The sequence below is a fragment of the Pipra filicauda genome, unplaced genomic scaffold, assembly GCF_003945595.2.
Source record: "Pipra filicauda isolate LSUMZ 115617 unplaced genomic scaffold, ASM394559v2 scaffold157_size4220110_pilon, whole genome shotgun sequence".
Classification (NCBI taxonomy): Eukaryota; Metazoa; Chordata; class Aves; order Passeriformes; family Pipridae; genus Pipra; species Pipra filicauda.
Window position 1 is genome coordinate 1,637,504 of NW_024104073.1, and position 16,004 is coordinate 1,653,507.

Here is a 16,004-nt window from a genome sequence, read left to right on the forward strand (position 1 = left end):
ACTACATGACATTATAAAAATGAAGTCACTGTAATACACATTTTATTGCAATAATATTTGCATGTAATAATGTGCAATACAAAAAAAAAAAGAGACTAAAAAAGTACTGCAAAGGGAACAACATTGTAAATAACACACACCTTCCTCAGTTTTTCAAAGAAGAAGGAACAAAATCCAAATTATTAGTTCAGTCAAAGGACTGTGCTGTCATTATCATACTCTGTTTTAAAATATTCCTACTTAAAATATAAATGTTCGATACATAACATCCTCTGTAACACCAAATACTGTAGCTTTGGTTGTTGTTTGCTGGTGGTTTTAATTCAATAAATCAATACTAAAGTAAAACAAGACCTTCCTTCAACCCCTGTATTCCAGTTATACAAAACAGCCATTTATCAAGTGTTCACATCCAACTGCAAAAATTCATAACAAAAGCAACTTTGTTTCTTCTTTCCTCTCTAGAAATCATAATTTATATTGTTGTAAAAAGGAAGGAAAAACATCCCAGCACATACGCATTACAGCATCTGCACAAAAAATACCTATTGTACAAGGGAGATTTTTAATTATACTTTTCTGTTTACTGTAGTAATAGCTCGTTTGCACTAGCTATGAATGAACAAAACCCCTGTTGTGCCAATTAAACATGACAGCCGCCATGCCGCTGCAGGCAGAGGCTCCTTTCCCCATGGAAATGGAGACAAGAAGTCTAGTCTCATACTTGAAAAGGCAACCAACGGGATCTAAGGAATGAATTTAATAAACAAACAAACATGTTTGCTTGTTTAACACTGTACTCAGCAAGGTAGTGCCCTGAGAAACATCTCGCAGGGAAGTTTAGGAAAAAGACAGCAACTTGGTTCATATTTGCTTCAGCACTATATGAGAGCGCTTCTGGGGCTTACACCATCATGAACAGCCAGAAATTCCAACTCCCTTTGAAGGGGGAAGGGTTAAAAATGTTTCAGAGCAGAACTAATTGCTGCCAGTCAGAAAACATTAAATCTACTTCCCTACAAAGTTATCATAAGGTATGCAATTTGCAGCCATAATAAAATGTATTTTGTCATCTCCTTATCAGGATCTAATGCAGAAAAATATGCACAAGAAGCTTTCCTAAGGGAAATGGAGCTGCTTGCATTGCAACATCTGAACATCTGTCAGACCAACTTTCTCCAAAATATCCTTTAACAGAGTCTGGCAGAGCCGTGGAAGCCCTGAACATCTTTACCTACCTCAGAAAGTTTCCAGCTGCTATTCAGAGTTTTAGCAGAGCAGAGATTCCCCACACACCCTTTTCTCCCTCTCACAGTACAGCAGTAATAACACATCATCATCATTATTTTCTCTACAAGTCTACCAACAGTGAAGGTATGTATCATTGGGTAAAGATATATTTGAACACAACAGTTACCCTTTGCGTAAAACAGTGGGAAAGTTTAAAAACATGACCGACTTCATGAAAATATAACTTCATTTCTTGTTCTTGTCTGCTGATGTGTAACCACTAAAAATGACAGACTTTTTTTCCACAGGAGAGAATGAACACAATAACCAGCTATTCTCTAAGACTCTTCATAAACCTCTGATATTTTAACATTTGTGGAATTAAAGTCAGCCATGCTAGAACTATCCCAGAAGAGGAAGAGCTTTTTCAACATCCTCACCACTCAGCCTTCTGATTCAAGATAAATTTAAATGAGAAAAAAAAATAAGAGTTCATGCTGCATTATTGCCTCCATTTTTCATTCAATGTAAGTTATGAATAATTTTTAGAATATTTCAGAAGTGATAAAACAAAGCAAAATGAAGACTTATCTGAAAGCTGATGTTTTCCTATTGGATTTTTTTAGATAAGAACATAAGTCTAGTTTCAAAGTTGTCAGCAAAAAATTCACTGCTGTATGCCACAGTTCGAATACTGCTTTATGTAAGGTGATTACTTCTTATGTAGGTAAATATGATAAAGAAGAAGTACAGAGCTCCAAGTACTAAAACCTAATATTTTAAATAGGAAAATGAGCAAGGTATTCCAGATCTATCAATAAAAAAATGCAAAGAAATTCTTTACTATATTGCCCCATTTTTACTGTTTTTAAATGTTTATTGTAAGGAAAAAATGCTTCAGGTACTTGGTGGAAGACTTTTGCATTAAGCATAGCTTAGCACAAGCTTGTTCTAAGAAACTGGAGAGGGTATTAGTCTTATGAGACAATAAAGTGGTCTCAGGAAACAAAACAGGGTTTAAGGGGTTTTTAAGTGGGTTTTCTTCCCCCCTTTGTAAGGAACCAGCCCTTGAAATCCAATGGCAATCTTAACTATTCTCCCAGAAACTAGATGAGTGAAAAAAGATATCCTTCCATTCGAGCAGGATCTTCTTTCTACCATGTAATCCAATACGTGTAACCATGCCCTCCTTTATACCTTCCAGTTAAAGACAGGAGACCTCCCTACTCCCAGCTGTATTTCACAAACCAACCTAAAGCAGCACAAACGGTGTGTAGGACAGACAAGAACATCTCTCGTTTGCACAAGCAAGTTCCACTCACTGCTAAAAAAAAAACCAAAAAAACCAAAACAAAAACAACCATAAAAGAAATACAAACACCTTAGTTCAAAGCACTGAACTTTGGACATTCTGATCCTTACTTTCAAAGTACATTTATTCCTTTACACTTAGCCTGAAAAAATACCTTTCTGGTTACTCACAGCATACCAGAGCAGGTGCCCCATAAAGCGCTCTATGACCCTTCCGAACTGGCACAGAGCCATAAGGCACCTCTCAGCTGACAGCAGGAGGGATGTCAGTAAGTGCCAGCAGCACCTCACGCCTTCCCAATGACTGCCAGAAACTCATTACTGCTGATGCTCTAGGAAGTGCCTTCCCCCCACTCCTCAGTGCCCCATGGAGCCCAGGATGGCATCTCTTCCTAATCGCTTTACTCAGATTTGCTACCTCTAGGGAAAGAGTTAATTCCCTATTTGGCATTTCACTGTCAGCTGCCTTCTCTCCACTACAGCATCAAGGAACAAAACAAAGATATATGCAGCAACAGGATCTGAGAGAAAACACTACAAGTAGAAGTGAAAATGCATATCAGCCTTGCAAGCCAATGATCTATTTTTTGGGAAGAGGTTCCCATCATGTAACACATGCATCGTCTGTTCAGGCAACACACTCCTGCAGCTTGGATTATTGTTCCTCATACAGTGCAGGCTGGGTGACCCAGGTCCCCACCTCCCTTCAGACAGACAGCCTTGCCACAGAGCTCTAAACACTTGGCTATGGACTGCTGTACCCAAAACTGCTACTGCTGGTTTGTAAGTGAACCAGTGTGTTGGCCAACTACCTTCACAGAAACTGGGCTGGGTAACTTGATTTCATAATACAAAGCTATCTACCACCACAGTGACCTCAGCTTGCCACTGTGTGCTGCTCTCCTTTCCACTTCTTCATTTTTAAGGTGGATCTGTTCTCTGACCTCGTTTGCAGTGTCATGCACAGCTCAGAAGGCAGAACTGAGAGGGTGCCACTCTGCAACACCAGAGCTAGCTACGGGTGGGGCAGGGAGTGGGGATTTTAAGAGAATATTAAACTGCTGCCTTGCAGCATTTATTGCAGTTATTAATGACATAAAGTATAATAAAAGGCAATAATCAAACATATGCATACACATTTCCTTTTCAGCTTGTGACCTCTGGTAAAGCTACCAGCGCCTACGGAGAATACATATGACATGGTAATGACCCAGATTAAAAAATAATAATAAGTTACACCGCCCAGATATGTTTACAAGATCAGGTTACTCCTCTTCTCCCTGTAATTATCATGAGCAACTCTGGGGCTCCTGGATCACTCCTTACTGAAGAGCACTTCTGAACTATTATTTTAAGAAAACAAAGTTGATGATAAAGGGTATTAATGCTGACTACTTTAAATGAATGGCCTAAGTACATAGGAGCAGAGTTTTCTTAAAAAGACAAAAAGCAATGGGAAATGTTTCACTAATAAAAAAAAAAGGACTGAGAAGGTAATCATGAAAACTTTTTACTCCACGTCTGGAGTAAATATATGGAATATATTTACTTTGATAATTAAAAATATAGGACCATAATCTCTACAGCATTTAGACTGTGAAGTGTTTGTTCCCTTAGACAAATGAGCATTAGGGCCTTAATTGATCTGTTTAATTCAAAACACCCAACAGCAGAGTAACAAACTATCTAGACAAAAGAGATTTTTTGGTTGTGAACCATGAAACAAAATATTTGTATTTTAGGATATACTAGGATTTGTTGTTGGGTTTTTGTTTGTTTGGTTTTGTGTTTGCGGTTTTCTTAGTTATATAGGGTCCCTGAAACGAGGGTATATTAGAAATAAATACTGACTCAGAAGTACCCTTATTGCCTGTTTCTGTTTCAATATACAGGCTTTTGCTCTTTATCGCATCAGGACCATCTGGGGATATAACCATAAATAGCAGTGGGGGTGAAAATTATTTAAATTATTTATCTGCAACTTCGCTGCAGATTCGGAATATTTAATATTCTTGTCTGGATAATTTTGCTTTTCCTCAAACTCAAGAATGCATGCTCCTCCTACTACTAAACATATAGACTTTATCTCTCACATTCAAAAATGAGATGTTACACTTGCTTTGTATTTTTAAGGAAAGCACCTCTCCAAGATGCACGAAAAAGGAAGCCTATAAACACTGCTTCAAAAGGAAGGACTGCTACATAACCTTTTGACCTCTAACAAGGCATTCTCTACTATTGCTGATGTGAAAAAAGAAGTTGCAAAACACATTTTTGTCTTTTTTACATACTTGAGGATACAGAAAGAACAACATTATTAGAAAGGGCACATAAAACATATTCACACAGAATGAAATCACAAGTTTTAAGAGTGTCTGATCTTATTCCAGCTTGTAAAACCCAGGATGCTGACCATTTGAATTAGGATCATTGATAGCTACAAGGTGCTTCCTGTAAAAATTGACATTTAATTATGACATACTGAATCTGAAAGATGTCATGATAATTGAAGCAGTTGGAACACACTACTTAGGATTAATTAGGTCTTCATTTTAAATGTTACATTTATTTTGACTTTAATTTGATATAGCACTTCTATAGGACCTTTGTTTAACTTCATGTTACTTCTCAAGGTACTTGAGGTAAGAGGATTCATCTTTCAGTCTTCATCAGTCTAATAACAAGGTGTACTATCTTAGCCAGAGCCTAGCACATCCCTCTAGGACCATTTCTATGCATGTAAGGGAAAAGACATAAGCTAATCTCAACAGTAGGCTCTTAATCAGTCTCTAATTTAGAAAAATAAAGCATACAGTACTGAATCAAATGGCTACAGAGATTCAAACCTCCTCTCTTTCATGAGCACGTACTCAATGCACATGCAGATAACTGACAGAAAGCACACACTTCTTGTCAGCGTGAGGGTTCATTGCAATACAAGCTAAAGCTAAGCAAAGATCCTTAGCCAAACTTAGAACAGAAAACTGATTTTCCATGCCTTCAGGCTGTGTATAATTGTAGATACTGGCAAAGATTTGGCCTACAGGTAAGATGGTTTATTGTATGTTTTTTCTCTATTCCTTTGTTTGTGAGACACTTACCTTGCCTTTCTGATTCAAAGGCTCAATAGTTAAGTTGTCAGTGCCAATGTCCACAATCATCCCCATCTGAAACCCATCAGTTGGGTGTGGAGCCCAAACGGGCTTCCCGTCTTCCATTGTGGGATTTATCCAGTATTTCCTGTAAAAAAAAAATAAACAAAAAAAACTTTGTATACAAATTCAGTAAGCCATCAGGATTCACTACACAGACTTCAGTTTATTATGTTTATTCCTATTATTCAGTGTGAAGGGAGCCAGCTCCCACAGATTGGAGCCAGCCTTTTTCCAACCTGCAATACTTTGCCTAAAGAGGACACCCTCGGATTTGAGTATGGAGAAGATTCAAAAACATATCAATTTCTCAGGGGGTCCACACACTGCTCCCTGCAGCTCTTTCTCCAGCTTCCCTAACTTGTGAACCAAGAAAAGAGATCAATTTAGAAGGGCAAGACAGATTTCAAAGCTAAGACTATACTTAGGAGTGTTTATATATATACCTATATGGATAAACATATAAAGACACACATACACACGCATATATATATCTACCTGTATGTGCAGGCAGAGGGTCACATGACTAATGGATAGTTGTCTGTACCTGATTTGGTGAACAAATACTTGAATTTCTGCAAGAGTCACATGTTGAGGCATGTGGGCAGAAATCCAGTCTCTTGGCATTTGAGACAAATGAATGTGTTCGCTCTTTTTGTGTGGCTGAGACTATGGTTTTTAAATAACCCACAAATATATTTGGTCTCAATTTATTATACTATAAGCCTTTGAGAGACTGACCTCCTGATACTGTAACATTACAGCTCTGCCTCTTAAGGAACATCAACCTTACTTTCTATAAAAACGTCATGTGAGAATTGTTTCAGAAGAATTTTGATGTACAAGTGAAATGGATGCAAAGGCCAAGACATTCAAACCTTATGGTCCTCGAGTTATGCAGCTAAATAAGCTCCCAATTAAAAAGGAGTATTTGATGACACGCAATACGCATTGAGCTGACCAGGAAAGTTGCCAAGATTGGCACACACTGAATGGCTAACGGTGCCATTTTAAAAATGCTGAATTGGTCCCTTTTTTTTGTGTTGTTTTTTTTTTTTAAACCTACTTTATAGTCCTTACCCTAATAAGGATAGAGTCCACTCAGCTTGAAAGGCTCACTTCTCCTGGCTGTTTCTTACTCTCCTCCAAAACTCATTCAGATACTAAACTGACATGCTTTAGTGATTCCAAAATTTGTAAAAAGTATCTCATACCACAAAGGTGTAACTCGCATCTCTCAGCACAAACGAAATGAGCCTACCAAGCAGCAAAGAAAAAACTAGTAGCAAATATGCCAGAAGTCTGTAAACTAGGGAAAGTGTCCCATACTTTTCTTTTCCCGTATCTGAAGGAAAAAGAAGATCCAAAATTTCTCACAACCAACAAAGGCTGCAGATCTGTTTGCCATAGGCAGTGGCAAGGAAGAAGAATGACTGGCCCACCAGAAAGCTGTACAACCATGAGCAGAAAAGGACATTCTTGTCCCACAGAGGATCTCTCAAGACATACTGCACTTGACATGCTTTTTATTGCCTCCATGGACAGGTTAGAAAGGTTTGAAGAGAAGGAAAAGGCTTGCTGTGATCTCTTTGAGAACGCTTCTGGTCTTAGCATCTTACTTAACAGCAAACTGTCTTAATCCTTTGCAACTTTAATGTGAAATAATAGAAGATAAGTAATTCTAAAGAAAAAACAAAGATATTTTTAAATGAAGTAGCATTCTAATGGGACTTAGAAAAAAATAGCTACTTACGTTAGTGTTGATGTCTAGTTTTGTGTTTAAATTTACTCAGTTAATCCATTCTTTTCCCCTGAATTCAGTTCAGGATGCAAAAAAGCTCATGAAGATTTTAACAAATATTTCTCTTGTATTCTACTCATGCAATTCGTGCTATTTAAAACATTAGAATTATTACAGGAAAACTTGTGGTTTACTTTCCTCCCACAAACAGAGCATATTAACTTCTTTTAACTACTCACAGGAAGTTTATGTTCTAAAATCTCCAGTGTCACATTCACTTCTATTTACTTAAAGCCTTTTGACACAGCCCATGAACTCTACGAAGCAGCATCTTCATCATGTGCTGCCATCACCATACGATAAATCATGTAAACAACATCTGTATTCACTCACAATTGGCTGTTGGCCATTTTTTTTCACTTTAGGATACTGAAAAAGGAATATTTTTCTTCCAGCAAGATCTGACCTCTGAGTCCAACTGCCATCATGGGCATAGTTGCTAAACAGCTGAGTTTATTTCTGGCAATAACCAAGACTACATTTCTTCACAAACCTATCATTTGCTTTTAAAATGCTAGTTCAACTTAGTACTTAAGCGATATGTCCAACAACCACTAAAAACAAGGCTGTCTTTTATATCCCGAGTAGCATTGCATGGCCAGGGCTCCAGACATAACCATATGGCACAAGAAACAAATTCTAAAATTACTGCCAAACTTTCAGCAGAAGTTAGAATATAACCTCCCCAATTCACATCCAGATGCTTCTGCTTTGCTTACCAACAGGGCCTCCTGCATTCTAATATATTCTTAAGGCTACTTCATACTCTATTAACATATTATGATAGAGGAGTGTTACAGGCTGAAAAAATCCTCTTGAAGAACAGGGCAGTGATTGAATTCAGCCACCACCAGGAAATGCATGTTTAAGAAGAGTACCTGAGGCTTTGCAAGCATCTAAGAAGCCACTGGGTGAAAGCATCTAAGTAGAAGTGAAGTATTTATTCATGAGACAATTAGTTTTAATAAATACAGTCTTCTGTCTGAGAAGTGACACAAAACCAGTTGTAACATTTTGGTTTTGGCACCACTCCATTTCTGTCCACTGTGATTCTACCAGAGAACACACTGAAACTGGATACCAAAACCAATCAGGTCATACCTGCTCTATTTACCCCTTCATCTGATGTATGTGCCATTGTCTTGAGACAGATGCATGAAGCCTATTTCTGAACAAGCTCTTAAGTAGCCAGTTTCAAGCCCAGCATTTTAAGGTGAGCAGAAACAAAAGAAGATCAAAGTTCAACTACTATGTAAGTCCTTCGGAAAAAGAAAACAGCACTTTTTAACAACATAGAATTGTATTTTACTGATTAAAACATACATCACAAGAGTACAAACTGGGAAAAATACAGATTTGGATGGAGAACCTTCAAATCATATTTTCATCATAAAACCACAGACCCAGTCTGGTTACAGACCTTTCATTAATAACTATCAGTGGGAACAAACTTTTTTCCCCAACATGCATGCATCTAAATTCAATCTACATGCAGTCAGCTTCACCACACTGCTGAAAGAGCACACAGCTTCTGAAAACAGTCAAAGCAAAGAGACTCACGTCCAGGCTAAAAGCACTAAAGCAACACCAAACACAAGGAGTCACCTGAATGATGCTTCCAAAGGAAGCCAGAAGAAGCTATCTTCCACATTTGTATTTGTATTTGTATAGATGCACTCAATATATACTAAGTCTCCACAATTAAGACTTCTTCCAACACGAAGAAGAGAATTCACAAAGGTTATGTTTATAACTGGGAAGTCAGCTGCTCTTTTCTCTCCCTACAGTCTGCAGAAAGAGACCAGGAACCTGGTACTGGAATTTTTCTCTCTGTTGAGTAGAAAAGGGATAATAAGAAAATAAACCTTTGCCTAAAGTTGGTAAACTTAATTCCTTCAAATGGCAGATTTTATTTTTTCATAATTGGCATGCAGTAATAGACCTTGCCTTAATTATCAGGAAGAGTACTTAACACATTCAGCACTGGCTAAACACTAGTAGCCAGTACTTCAAACAACTTGAAAGACAAAACTATACTGCACTGCACAGATTCCAAGAAAAACACTCACCAACATTTCCTGAACTTTCCTCTGCACTATTATCTCCCCTTTTGGACAATGTTTAATAATATTTTTTTCTCAAAAAAATTATCTACATAACACACTGAGTATATGAAACAACTACTGATTCCTCAGTTGAAAGCTGACACACTATCACCCCACTTACATTTACCTAAACAGTATTGATTTTAAAAGGATGTAATACAACTACATTTGGATGTTTTAGATTATTCAAAAGGAAATCAAACACTACCATCTCATGAAAGAATTCTAGGAAGGCAAAATACAGTAATGCAATTCTAACTTGTTAACAGAGCCCAGAGGTAGGCATTTGCATGATCTGATCCTATTTACTCTCCTATGAACAATCTGCTATACCAAAGCACTGTACTGATCGCTGAATTAACTCATTAAAACAAATGAAAAATTAGACTTCATTAAACAACCGACAGTATCTCATTAGGATGGCTAAGTCCAAGGAAAATAAACTAGCCAGAATAGGTACAGCAGCAAATTATCATAGTAGAACACATAGGTTATTTTATATTAAAAACACCTTGTACTTGTGTGTTTGACAGCTGCTCAAAATTCTGCAGATTACAGCAGGCACATGAGAATGCTTTGGGAAAGGTCCTGTGAATATATAGAAGAGACCAGACAGAGAAAAACATTGATACATAGTGGTAGCTTACTTTCAGAAAAATTAGTTTTTCAACCCTAGTTCACTGCTTAACTGAAACTTCAACAAATTAAAGCTCAGGCAGCATTCAGCACTCTACTGCAGGTGACACAGTATTTCAAAGGAGCTGCAGGTATAGTACCGATTTATTTTTATTTAAGCTAAATGCAATACAGCTATAACCACACTGTTTAACTGATTATTAAATCCATTCTGTTTTTATTTTTATTTACTTTTCCAATTCACTACAAAGTCACTCTAACACGTTCTGCTTCATCCATGTCACACTGCGGCTTTCTCATACCTAAAATAACATCAGCAAGGTAAGTCTGTCAAGTGGAGACTTCTGCCAAACTGGAAAAGAAGAAATGAGCTGGAATATAGCTCAGTACAAAAGTATCTTCAAAAATAATTTCCTTGGAAAATCTTAATGCCAACTTGTTAATTGTCAATACATTGTAGATATATGCAAGTAAACAAAGAGTAATCATTCCCACATCTGAGAATTATTAGATAAAAACTTCTTTTAAAGCTACCTGCTCTGACTGCTGGAGACAATTTGAGTTCAACAGCTGATGGATTTATTCTCATGGCATGCTCATTTTCTTGTATGTTTGCATGTATCAGCATGTTTTCAATAGTGAGCAGCCAGAAACTGATTTCCGTAGTATTTCCAGATGAACCACTCTTTGTATTCACTTTGTAATTAGCATTCACATAGGAAATACCTCCTCTGCTCTTGTGTTTACTACTCACTATGTTTTTGAAAAGACAAGACAGTCTCTCATGCTTAAAGCAAAGGAGAGATCTCATTTTATTTTCTCCACAGTAAACATGGCAATTCCCAATTACAAAAAACTGTTCCAGACCTCGGTAAAGCAAAACTGCAATGCTCTGTATCACTTCTGAAAACAACTTTGCCTAGAACATCTATAGTCCTGGAAGAATGGATTTTAAGGAGCAGAAGGGGCATGGTAGGGACAGGATTAGCCAAAGACCTGTACAGCTTCCTCTAAACCATCTCACCTTCCTGTGTCTTAACTGCTGCTCAAGCCAAATCACCCCAGATAAGCTTCTGGCTTTGCTCCCTGCTCTTGCGTCTTCCTCTCCTGGCCACCTTGAGAAGTACTGATGCAGGGTGGGAGATGGTCTGAGTAAGAACAAGTACTTTGAAAAAAACATACAACTATTTTACCTAAAAGAATAAATTGAAGGGAACAAGCAGCTTCCATCTGTCATCAATACTGATAGATTTAGCTCTCCACAAATTGTAGTACGGAAGCATTTAAAGAATGACTTAAAAGAACAAGCCATTCTCTTATATGAAGCTTTTTTGGGGACCCTATGAAAATGTTAACAGTAGTTCCAGCTTCAAGAGTGTAAAATCTACCAAAAAGCAACATCTCACTTTTACTAAGCCCAATCAAAACCACTGGCTGCAAAACCCTCAGTTGACAGTTTTCCCATCTGCCAACAATGGTGGCTGCAGGAGCAAGTGTTTGGGGGGGAAGTTTTCCAGTGGACTCTCCCCAACCAGGTTTACTAATTTTTTTAATACATCCCTCACCAGACCCCATGAGCACCAAAGATCTTTGCAGCACCTGACCTAACTGTCCCCCAGGTGCCCTGGGCCCACCTGTGCTCCCTATGGCAAGTACAGACTGGATTCATCAAAACGGGGGTTATGCAATAATATCCTACTGCAGAAACAGCTCAAAATGAGAACAAAACAAACAAACGAAAAAACCGCTCTTAATTTCATGAAAGCTAGTTCATGAAAACTAGAACTACCCTATTTGCAGCAGGGTAGTTCTAGTTAAGTTCTTAACGAAATTCTAGCTAGTTTTAAAATTCTATTCAACTTGAATAGTAACTATTTATCCAGTTCAACTGATATTCTACAAGACTGAGATGGATTTTGTACAGCTTGTAAGTTTGTAAAAGTCTAAACACAGAGGTTGTGCTCTTTTGACTATGACATTGAGAACTTAAAACTCAAAATCATATTAGGTTCAGCAAGGTCTGATGATTTTCTCTGTGATTCTTGCTCTTCTGCCAGCTTTCTAAGCTACTGTTCCCTCAATAACATTGTTCGTATTTTAGTTCCTACCAACAAAATAGCGAGCTCTTTGTCCCAATTCTTGTTCATGAAAATAACCTGAGTGGAGCTTCCTGACAAACCAAGAATTAAGTATGCCAAGGGGATCTGCACAAGCATTTTTAACCAACAGCAATACCTACTCCAGTGTATACATATATATACTCTTTCTGCAACAAGCAGAAAGAGGAAAAGTAGCAAAACCCAAAACACAATGTCAAATTTGAGCAGTTAAGTTAAAATTAAAGAAAGAACTCCTCAGTTATGGTCTGGACACCACTTCAGAAGCATTACAAAACAGAAATGCAGACCAGAAAAAAGCCTTACTAGTTTTTCTCTGCTATGAGGCAGATTTTGAAAGAGGTTGTTCAAACCAACTTAACTCTTTCAGGCTGTGCAAGTCAGCCCTAACAAAACCAGCAGGCAGAGAGAGGGGAAGAAAGGACGTACTAAGGCTGAACTTACTGAACAGATAAAGACATTAAAGCAAAGCAAAATCGTCTTAAGCCATCTCATGATAAAGTATAAAGAACACATAGGATGCACTCCTCTAGATCTAGCTGGAGTAGTTCAAGCAGGTGAGGTGAAATCAGGAGTTAACTACTCCTGAAGCAGTAGTCATGCTGTGTGACCACCCCACCGGCAGCAGTGCTTAAGCATGCTAACTTAAATCATGCTCCATGAATAGCCTCAACAAGGTCAGGCAACTTCAAACCCCTTCAGCTAGCACCTTAACAGTGTACCACCTTTTCCAAGTGTAAACATCAGAAAGCACAAACACTTCTTGAAGGCTGAGGATGAGTCTCTCTAAACTAATGCAGTTTAAATTCTCCTCCGATTATGTAATTTTCCAGTCTTCCCCACCCATTCGTCTTCTACATCTCATACTCTCCTACTGTCAAATTAGGGAGCCTCATTTCCCCACCTAATGTGCTTGCCAAGCTCTTGCTCATCTTCAGGTGACCTAATACAAGAACTGCTGTTTTTATTCTCTTTTAAGACTGTGCACCCACTGGTCTCCCTTTAAGGTTTGTTTACAAGATAAAAGCTACTAATTGGCCGAAGTCTACCAAACACAAGGGGCCTCACCTCTAGCACAAAAAGTAGAAAATCAGATGATACAAACAAAAAAAAACAGTAAGATAATCTTTCCTTAGATTCCCAGATGCTTAAAGGAAATGCTATCATTCATCATAAACATTGGTTTGATGTGGAAATACCTGGTCACTAGCTTTCATAATCTGAATTGCAGAAGCTGCCCATTATGATAAGCTATCAGCACCCCAGAATTATAATCCTCTGTAGACCATCATCAGTGTTGGCTAAAAGCACATCTTGGTGTAGTTAGTAGGGGCCTGTACCAGTTAAAGGAAACATATATTGCATTTTACACCAGCTTTTGTCAAGCTGATTCGGAAAGAAGCTGAATCACAGTAATTTATTTTAAGTCATATGAACACAGATACACCCAGAAAATTCATACCCTCAATACGAGGAAATCTGAGGAATATTTCCAACCACCAATTTCAGGGGAAAAAACCCAAACCACAAACCAACCCTCAGTTTTGAATGTTTTTGAATTTTTGGTAATCCATCTCCACAACTTAACTAATTTTCAGAAAAATACTTGAAGTAGAAAGCCTACATGACCTGGTGACAATATCATCTATTTTGTTAGAAGAGTCACGCTAAGTGCCCAGAATTCAAGCAACCCTACAATTCCAACAGAGAAAGTCATGACAGAATGGTAACCTTGAGCCTATCAGTAACTGTTCTCTGTGGGTGCCCTCGTGAATGTTTTAGAAATAGCCCGAGGACTCCCACAGGTAACCAACACACACTCTTGTCACCTCCCTGAACCCATTTGTCTTGTCAAGTTTTAAACTTCAACTATATAGCCCTCTTGTTGCAGTATAGTAGAACAAAGTTAAGTAAGTACAGAGATAAACAAGCAACCAACCTGCACTGAGTTTTATCAGTTTGATAAATACATACGTGCACAAATAACAGAACAGAGACACATTTGCATGATAAATTGCTTCTAAAAGTCCAGCAATTAAAAAAAACATTGCCAAATAACACTTCCTGGTACATATCAGAGTGAAAATGGAACTAATACTTCAGAAAAATAAGAATAGATACTCAGCCAGGATCCAAGTCAAGTCAAATAAACTAGACACTGCAGATGGCAGAATCAAAGGCTGCTGGAGGGTTTGCAGGAAACCTCAGATGCTTGACCTCAGATCACTGCAAAGAGGCTGGGCTAGAAAAAATACAATTGTACTTTCCGACTTACTACCAGCACAACAAATAGCAAGTAAATCAGACGTTTCCAAATAGTACCAACTTTGATTTAGCCACTTTATTAAAGGAGAAAATACTAGAAACAAATTACAATCAGCATCTGCAGATTAACGGGTATAATCCAGGAACTGTTTACTGCCATCCCTCTCTGTACAGAATCTATAATTCTTTCAGAGACAGAATTAGTTCCTAAAAATGCTTACATTACCAGTTTCAATTTCCTTTTTCATCTCTCCGTATCAGCATGTACTTCTCACAAAAAGTACACGTGTAATTTATAGGCAATGGGCTGCAACACAGACAATCCGCTACAGATCAGTGAACTCAGGAGAAACTCCCTCTTCAGAAATGCATAACTAAAAAAGGAAGATTCTTGTCAAAATCTACTCAAATATTGTCTAAAAAAGAAAAAAAGGGACAAAAATTTATTGCCAAGTTCACAGATATCATTGATAAAGTAATTCTGAGGGAGGTGACTGAAAGCTTTCTCTTAACATAAAAGAGCAGGAGACTAATTTCAGACAGTCTTAACAGCAAAGGACAAAAAAGCTACTCAAAAAAGTGACAGAGAACAGGTTTTGTCAGCCAATCCATCAGTTTTCTTGGGAAGATAAGTATAATAGGCCCATTACTATGACACAAGAAAACAGTAATTACAGCAAAATATAAAGATCATTTATACTATCTCAATCTTAAAAAAAAGTTCTGGAATGTATGCTTTAGGAATAAAATCCACCTAAACCCCATAAAAATTATCAAAGGGCTGGAACACCTCTCCTATGAAGAAAGGCTGAGAGAGTTGGGATTGTTCACTGCAAAGAAGAGAAGGCTCCCCAGAGACTTTATTGCAGCCTTTCCATACATCAAAGAGGCCTATAAGAAAGATGGAGAGAGACTTTCTACCAAGGCCTGTAGTAACAGGACAAGGGACAACAGTTTTAAACTGAAAAAAGGGTAGATTTAGATTGGACATAAAGAAATTCTTTACAATGAGGCTCGCCTGGAGAAGCTGTGGATGTCCCATTCCTGGAAACATTCAAAGTTAGGTTGGATGGCACTTTGAATAACCTAGTGAGGACAGAGGGGTTGGACTAGATCTCTTTAAAGGTCCCTTCCAACTCAAACCATTCTGTGACTCTAAAATAACCTTTAATTCTTCTACTGTTCCAGAATAGTTTGTATTTTTACAGAAGACCAAGTGCTGTAAAGGCTTGGCATCTGAACAGCAACAAATCAGACAAAATCTGCTATTAGCACTGACAGGATCTTGGCAGCAGGGGAAACTGCAAACCATAACAACTTCCACATTAGCCACATCCTGACCACAGCTCAAGTCTCTCATTTTTTTTTTGGTAAGACACTAGCTCTC

The 16,004-nt window shown here is 37.9% G+C and overlaps 1 protein-coding gene across 6 annotated transcripts in view; it reads right to left on the reverse strand.

Moving 5' to 3' along the window:
- Positions 1 to 16,004, reverse strand: part of MYO6 (myosin VI) — a 108,415-nt gene that overhangs the window by 72,437 nt on the left and 19,974 nt on the right. For all 6 annotated transcript variants that reach the window (XM_027713574.2, XM_027713573.2, XM_039379138.1 and 3 more), the window contains exon 2: positions 5,643 to 5,781. In XM_027713574.2, the coding sequence (XP_027569375.1) occupies positions 5,643 to 5,759 (117 nt within the window). In that variant the 5' untranslated portion in view covers positions 5,760 to 5,781. The remainder of the gene's footprint in view (positions 1 to 5,642; positions 5,782 to 16,004) is intronic.